This window comes from Morchella sextelata (assembly GCF_020137385.1).
Source record: "Morchella sextelata strain SCLS chromosome Unknown scls_6, whole genome shotgun sequence".
NCBI lineage: Eukaryota > Fungi > Ascomycota > Pezizomycetes > Pezizales > Morchellaceae > Morchella > Morchella sextelata.
Window position 1 is genome coordinate 1,664,281 of NW_025408621.1, and position 8,355 is coordinate 1,672,635.

The 8,355-nt window shown below is 45.3% G+C and overlaps 2 protein-coding genes across 2 annotated transcripts; one reads left to right on the top strand and one right to left on the bottom strand.

The window, feature by feature from the left end:
• On the top strand, positions 1 to 1,577 carry H6S33_011555 (uncharacterized protein; the record flags this gene model as incomplete). Its single annotated transcript, XM_044842930.1, has 7 exons — positions 1 to 27; positions 128 to 150; positions 240 to 253; positions 312 to 778; positions 866 to 988; positions 1,167 to 1,397; positions 1,455 to 1,577. The coding sequence occupies 7 exons, from the start codon at positions 1 to 3 to the stop codon at positions 1,575 to 1,577; spliced, it is 1,008 nt and encodes a 335-aa protein (XP_044696323.1).
• A 1,549-nt stretch (positions 1,578 to 3,126) lies between these two features.
• On the bottom strand, positions 3,127 to 4,908 carry H6S33_011556 (uncharacterized protein; the record flags this gene model as incomplete). The annotated part of the gene is made up of 4 exons (XM_044842931.1): positions 3,127 to 3,439; positions 3,493 to 3,712; positions 3,771 to 4,153; positions 4,217 to 4,908. 4 exons carry the CDS (start codon positions 4,906 to 4,908, stop codon positions 3,127 to 3,129), a joined length of 1,608 nt encoding a protein of 535 aa, XP_044696324.1.
• Between the last annotated feature and the right edge of the window lie 3,447 nt (positions 4,909 to 8,355).

Here is an 8,355-nt window from a genome sequence, read left to right on the forward strand (position 1 = left end):
ATGAGACCTATATTACTACAAGGACATGTAAGAAACCCGCTTCCCCCGCGAATTTGTGCGGGTGGGACTGCTATTTTGTGAAACATTTTTACAGAAAAAACTGACCATGAGGGCGTAACAACTATAGGAGCGTAGTTTGACGCAAATCAAGTAAGGAGAACTCGAGAATTTTGCAATTCGGGAGTGACATGTTTAGTCCGGGGTTAGTGGCTAACTTTGCGATTTCTCTGTGCAAATAGGTACAACAAAGACGGTAAGCTGGCTTCTGATGCACCTTGACCCAGAGATACCTTAAAGCTAACCTCCCATAGGTGATCTTCTCTTCTCCACCGCAAAGGACCACGTCATCTGCGCATGGTACTCCGTCAACGGTGAGCGCCTCGGTACCTACCACGGGCACCAGGGAGCTCTCTGGACCGTTGATATCGACCCGACAAGCACACTTCTTGCCACCGGGGCCGCAGACAACACTATCAAAATCTGGGATGTGCAGACCGGAAAGTCGCTCAAGACTTGGGACTTCCCAACCGCCGTCAAGAGGGTTGAGTTCAGTGAAGACGGGACGCTTTTGTTGGCTGTGACAGAGGCTAGAATGGGGTTCTTGGGAACTCTGGTGGTTTTCCCGATTGTGGTCGATGTCGAGGCGCAGCAAGCAGATGCTCCGCTATTCACAATCACCTTCAGGGAGAGCAAGGCAACGGTTGCGGCATGGAGTTATTTGAACAAATACATCATCACTGGACACGAGGATGGATCTGTTTCACAGTACGATGGAAAGGTATGGCTTTCCGGTATTATATACGGATTTTTACGGGAATGTTTGGAAAAAGCTGGGAAAGATGGCTGATGAGATTGTGGTGGATAGAACGGCGAGCTTATCCAAGACATCCAAGCCCACGAAATAGGCACTGCCGGTCAGATTACCGATATCCAGATGGCTCCAGACAGGACCTACTTCGTGACCGCCTCAAAAGACAAGACAGCAAAGGTCAGTAATAAACTTTAATACCGAGGGAGCATTGGTCAAAGATACGGGTAATCTTGGCAGAAGTTCTATTGCATCTGAAAAGCTCCCAATACAGCAGCTGCTAAGCTCTATTACCGAATATTTGACCGGGACTTCTTTGGTTGTGTTCTAGGGGCTCACAAGGCTAACAATACTCTAGATAATCGATGTGGACAACCTTAAGGTCCTCAAGACCTTTGTTACTGACACTCCTCTTAACACAGCTGCTCTTACCCCTAAAAAGGATTTCGTCATCCTCGGTGGTGGTCAGGAGGCCAGAGACGTCACTACTACTTCCCAGCGCCAGGGTAAATTCGAGGCCCGATTCTACCACAAGATCTTTGAGGATGAGATCGGCCGTGTCAGGGGTCACTTCGGTCCTCTCAATACCGTATGTTTCCCATGAATCAAGTAGATGTTTATGTGGGCCTTTCTAATGTGTAACCAGATTGCCGTCCACCCACAAGGTACCGGCTACGCTTCCGGTGGAGAGGATGGATACGTGCGTGTGCATCACTTCGACAAGCCATACTTTGACTTCACCTATGAGGTCGAGAGGATGAAGGCGTAGACTTGTGGTGATAACTATTGCATGGATAAAAGCAAAAAAAAAAGCAATCAAAAAACAATTTAAAAAATAGTACCTCGGAAACGACAGGCATGAATCAAAAAAGTCCTTTTTTGTTAGTTGCGGGTTTTTCTTTCTTCCCTTTCCCTTTATCGGACGGTCGGGGGCGTGGGTGTGGATGATGGTTTCATTATTTTATATTCTTTCTGTCTCTTTCCCTTTTTTCATATATTTTTCTCCCAGCTGTTTGGTAGGTAGATTGAATATTTTATATCATGGTGTGGATAATTCCTTCTTCGCAATCCCTATTGCAGCTGACTCTTTTGAGGGGTCGAGAACCTTGGGCTTATTGATCACCTTTTATTGGTAAACTGCATGGCGAGTAGGCCGATGATTTCTGAATGTTATAGATAAGTTTAATTGATTAGAAAGAATAATTTTTCAGTATCATGAGTCAATTGTAAAAAAAAAACTTTATCGAGTGATCAGTTGTGACGTATTATGACGGGAGTGATAAGCACAACATCTATTAATTAACCAGCGCATGCACCAAAGATCTGACCCTAGCTAACCCTAGCTACATAACTAGCTAATTCAACACCGTAGAGCCTACGGTGTTCCATACAGTGTAAGTAGTGAAAAGAGCACTGTAAACTCTACGGTGAACCGTGTAATGTCACTGGGGTTAACCAGGGTTAGGCAACTAACATATGTACTAAAGATCTCACGACTTCACTATCAATAAAAAAATAAAAATAAAAATAGCTATAAATTTAATGATTTACATCTGTCAAGGTCATTTGGAAAACTCTGTGATTTTTAACTGGTGTTTTGGGGGTTGTATTAGGCGGTTTCTACGGCCAACGGAGGCCGGAGGCAACCTTCCTCCTTGAGTACAGCCTTCCAGGGTGGAGCAGAAGAACACCCCGAAGCTGAACTTCTTTTTCTTTTTATTTCACAGTTTTGGCCATGAAACCTAGGTCTTTGTTGACATTTATGTGTTGCGAGGGTATTGTGTGGTATCCTAGATATATATCACAGAAGTCCGTGGCATTGTAGTCTTTTACCGATTAATTAAGGGCCTGCTCGGACAAGCTAATAATTCGATGCTGTTTGTGCAATTGAATAATCCAACTTTCTGGACTCTCGATTAACACAGCTATAGTTATCTTTCATCTTATTTCTCCAGCAACAGCCGGTTTGTAGATGAAATGATGAACCCTTCCTGGCCTGAATATTCCAGTCACGAACAATCGTTTCTAACCATTACTGAGCCCTCAATTACCCGCTGATCATAAGGCTACAGGCGCAACATCAATCATCATTTACGGAGTGACACTTATTTATACGAGTTTAGTATCACCAATGACGAGGCACAAGATGGTTTGGCGACAACAATATTGTCATTTTTCAATAATAGCAAAGCAACTAACTCTTTGCTCCAAAACATACATAACGAGTCAATCTAAGAAGCCTCAAATGGGTATACGACGAATCATTCCCAATCGAGTACGAAGGTAACGCAACAACAAGCTTTCATCTCCAAAAATCTCTAAGCAAAGAGCTTGTGCTCCAAAGTCATGTCAGACTCGGGGGCCAATCCAACACAAGCGCGGAAGATGTTGGACATAGCTGCGCGCTGCTTAGCAAGAGAGTTGACGACGGGAGTTCCCGGCGGGGTCAAAGGTGCCTTCAGCATGTAGCTGAGAATGCTGAGGACGCTGTGGAATCCCTTGTAGTCCTTGGTGGCAGCACCGCTGGTGGCATGGGCTTTCCAGCTGATGCGAGTCATGAGCTCTGTCATAAGACAGAGATCAATAATAAGTGGACTGGCCAAAAGAGAGTCTTCACAGATGTTCGACATGCTTGAAGGTTGTTAGTGTATGCTTTATATGTTGGGCGAATAGAGGAAACTCACGAAATTGTCTGGTGTCCTCCCATAAAGATTTCACCGTGGTATTCGTCCAAAGCACGCTTGGAGTCTCCGACAGCAGGCATATACTTGATGACCACGGTGTGATCGGGGTGTTCTCCTTCCTTGTACAAAACATTGTTTGCCTCGACCATATCATCAACAACATTGCTCTTGCTAATCTCTTTGCTTCTGAAAGTCTTTTGCTCGTTCAAGTTCTTGCCATCTGTAAAAGAAAATCAGCCGCCGTACAAGAGGGATTTTTTAAAAGAAAATGAGCATACCATTGTTTCCCAAGTGATTGTACGAGGCAATGGAAGTAAGCTTGATACCAGCATTGATGAGGAAATCAACCAAAGCAGATTTCATCTTGGTCTGGCCAGACTTGAAATCATCGCCGCCGATGAAGGACTTGTGCTGCTCAGCAAGCTCAATACAACCCGGAACAAAGGTATTCTGGGGAGAGCCGTTGATGAAAGGCACGCCCTCCTTGATACAGGCAACCGCAAAGATAGTTGAAGGAGCAACCTCATCATGGCCAGTCTCAATGGACTTGAGGAGATTCTCAGCGGTATCGTTAACGCCGCTGAGAATATCGGCGTAGCGCTCAGTGTTGGCAGTCCAGAGAACAATCACCTTATCAAGACCGTTGTTTGACTTGAAAGTGCTATAATGGCGATTTGTGAGTGAGAACTTGTGACAATCAACTAAAAAGGGAGAGAAATCATACCGAATATCATTACGAATCTTTTCAACGTGCTCAGACTTGGAACCCTTGAGAACATTATCCGCGCGATCTTCCTGGTTAGCAGCGATGAAGTCTGGGTAGTAGACGCTAGGAAGCGGTACCATAGACTTCATCTGCTCCTTGACCAGACGTTTCAAATCAGGCTCGAGGACAGCAGCACGATCCATGGCGTCAGCCAAGTTCATGCCACTGATGTCCCAACCACCAAGAATGAGGTTATTGGGGTGAACCATTGGAAGGACGTCATGAATCGGGATGTTAACATCCTTGCCGGTTTCAGCGTCATTTCCCAATTTGATGGTAGATCCCATAATGACCGATCCATAGTAATTGGCACCCCTCTTTCCTTCACGGGTTTCCCAGGTAATGCCATCACGGTTGGCAATAATACCAGCAGTGATGGTAGACCCGTTGTTACCGCCCCATCCCACAAGCATGAGACCGACTTTTCCAACTTTGCGGTCAGTCTTGAAGTCGTAGACTGTCTCAACTGGCTCTGCAATGTATTTTCCATTGGCAGCCTTAGTGACTTTGGTGGTACGGTAAGTATAAGTTGACTTGATGGCCTCTTCCGTGTAGAGGACATTCGGTGAGCGAACAGTAAACAATTCAGGTCCAGCCAAAGCTGAATCGGTGGCAGAGCCGTTACAAGAATCGTTTGCGTGAGGAGCCATAGTGTTTATTTGAGAGGTTGGAGATGGTATTTAGATGGTCTGTAACTGATCAGAGGCCCCTCCTGCAGGTGCAGAACGTTTGCCTCCTTGGTGGGGGTGGTGAACTCTATTTTTGTGAAAGAAGTTATCAGTAACTGGAGTCCCAAAGGCGATCACGATAAACGCAAAGGGAAGAAAGAGCGTGTTGAAGCAATCCAAGGATAACTTTGGAGAATAAAACTACGATAGCCAGCTATCTAGGAATGAATTGGGGAATGAATGGATTGCAATAAAACAAACTACATGTATCCAGGGATGGAATTTATGGATATTGAGGTAAGAGGCCATGTGTTTTTGCAAGGAAAGCCAATGTAGCAAAAGCACAAAGGGCAAACATGTCCAATATGCAGAGGACAAGTAGCCAAAGAGAACGCGATAAAGAAATACAGGCAGAGAGAAGTCAAACTGTCTCAGGGATAACATACGAGTTTAGGAGAGTGGAGAACGTCTTGACGTCTTTTAGTTGACTACACTCGTGAATAGAGTGCAAGTCAGTTTGATGGAAATGGTTGAAGTTTTACTGAGTAATTGGAATTGAGTGAGGCGTGCTCGGGAAGATTTCACAAGGACGAAGTGGTTGATTGACTGAATGAAGCGCTGAAGAGAAATTGAGTTTGTGTGAGATAGCAAAGTGGTGCCTGACGTTCCTTTATATACTGGGAGCAAATATTGCGGGCATGCAATCGGACCCTATCGCTGTGGGGTGGAAACTCCCCAACAAGGCGTGTTCCTGAAGCGCGCTAAACTCAAGTAAGCAGACCCTTTCCGATGCTCATTGCTGTTGGGCGTGGAATCCGGCAAGTTTCGACTCCGAGGCGGCTCTGAGCTGTTCTTTTCGAGAAGCTGCACGCTACTGCAACTTCCGAATTCACTTTCCAGGCACGTTAGGAAATTTTTTGCACAATTGTTCCTGGGCGAACCCGAAATCTCTGTCAACCCAACTCGCTGATTCGGTAATTCACCAACCCCGGGAATTGAGGGAAGGGTATAGAATCACGCCGGAAACCCTATCGTCCGATTTTAGTCTATGCCGTGCCAGCGTACGCGTAGGCACACCGAAGCAAAAAAGCTCGTCAATCATGGAGTAAGATAATCGCTCAGAAGCAGTTGTAGGCCGAATCTGGTGCTCAAAGTAGACCACTCCATCCAGTCTACATACATGTATGTATGCTCCAACATGTGCTTACGCCAGAGTGCTGGTAGAATATATTGCGCATCTCCTTGCAGTGAACAGACGTTGAAGTATGTACATATAGGGTCAGGGTTGAAATGTATTACCAACGTGTCCTCAACGATTTTGTGAACTAGATGCGGGTAACCGACTTCACCGCTTCACTGCTTCAGGGCCTTGGGAACGACCAAGCAAGACTTTTTTTCTTAACTATGCTGTTTAATGGAGGTTTCAAAAAGCATCTTTAACCATGGAAAGTCATATGATATCACTCGTTGTTTATCGGATTTGTGGTTCGTAATGCAGTGCCTAAATTAAAGCATTGTTCCGAATATGGGGGCATTGGTGATAGTCGGTGATTCGGCTGTCGAGGCACGTGATCGTAAGTGAGGAAGAAAGGAACACCTTCCATCTGAGTAAAATAAGGACTTGTTATGTTGTCCACCAACCACGACGTCCAAAGACGTTGACTGATTTGTTGCTGTCCAGTTCAGATCAACGCTGCAGGTACTAAACACGTCAAACCAACACAGATTACCAGAGACGGCAGTTACAGCACATGCAATGAGCTCATAGGAAAAGTATTAGGTTTTTCAAAAAAGAGATAGACTTGCAAAATACCTCTTCTGGTTTTTTGAAGCTCCGCTGACCGACCTAGATGAATCCCCACACTGATACATACGTTGACTTGTTGTCAATCGATAATCTTGGTCTCTCGAATTTCGAATAGGAGAATATTGTTAGTTCTGGCAGTCTCGACCGCGACAAACTCCTTTTCTGGAGAGATAATTGCCACCACACCCACCCTTTTAATATTCGTGAAAGGTTTGTGCTTACCTATGGATGACATGAGATTTTATAAATTTGAGGTTCGGCGGAGACCCCTTTGCACAAAAACAATCAAAGAGTGGGTTTTCATGAGAAGCCGGACACTTCTAGTTTGGCTCAATACCTGCGCATTGTAAGCTGATGTTTAAATTGCAAAGCCAGGCCTGGCCATGGGACTGTGAAAGCTTTATGGTAGGGGATATATTAAAGGAGGGATGCGACGGTTATTATTGCCGCCTCTCTAGAACTAGGCGCGAAGAATTTACTCGCATTTTCAGAGTCGGATTCTAGCCCTTTAAACCTGAGCTAGGACCTCATTTCAGTGATGATCTTCGCCAAATAGACCGGCCAACAAACACTGACATTTACGAGGTCTGCATAAGGCTCCATAAGGCGGAGATGATCACGGGAAAGTAAATGGCGTCCGTCAAAACCATGCGGTTCACCCACCTAGACCCAAATCTAAGATGATTTCGTCCATAAGGTGGTCAGCCGAATCACAATCTGTCACTCGACACCAATAAATCACGAAAGTTGAAGCCCAATAGACAAGGAAGTCCCAGCGGTGTCATGAAATTTTCCAAGTGCAATACTACATGGGTTTGATATCTCAGCTCGAATTCATTCGGACATAAAGTCTAATAATTAAAGGAACAGGTGTGCCTAAATTCTCGAATATTCCAAGGTTTGGTGCAATTTACGGCAATATCAAAGTACCAATAAAGTACATACACGCACCTGTCAATTACTATGTGGCTCCTTGTTTGGGCTAACCCAGCACCTTGGAAGTGCCAAAATAGGTAAATTGTTTGTGGCGGGGAAGTCAAGTATGGTTGCCGGGCCGTGTCGAGAGTGCACAATAGGCTGTCATGGCACGTGCATCTGAGGCTCGACTGTTTGTAAATCATTCCATCCTGAAAGAACCACGGGCGGTACATCGGACTACGGGGCATTTCCATCAAAAACGAAATGCTCGAAGCCATTGTGTTGCGGAAATTTGGTCCGTCCGATGTCAATAATCCAGTTCTTCTGATAGGGGTCCATTTTGACTCAGGCGCAGCTCAATCACATCGTAAAGTACAGTAGGAATCGCAAAAGTGGCCTCTGGTTTTTGTAGCTATGGATTCGAGTTTGTTTGAGACACTACTTCAGCCAATCAGTGTGGAAGAAACCATCCAGTCTTAGGAGGTTCTGTTGAATCTGTTCGCTTAACGGCAACATGTTGGTTGTGGATGTGAGGAAGGGTGATCATCGATAGGGAGCCTAAATGGCGAATCATTGGACAGAGTAGCTTAAAATGAAGCTTTCGCCGGCGCTGTGCTATTGACCGCGCAATCTGACTGGTCACCGCCATCAACGGTGTTATTTTGAAGTGGCCAGAACAGGCACTTATGACATGCCATTGGGGG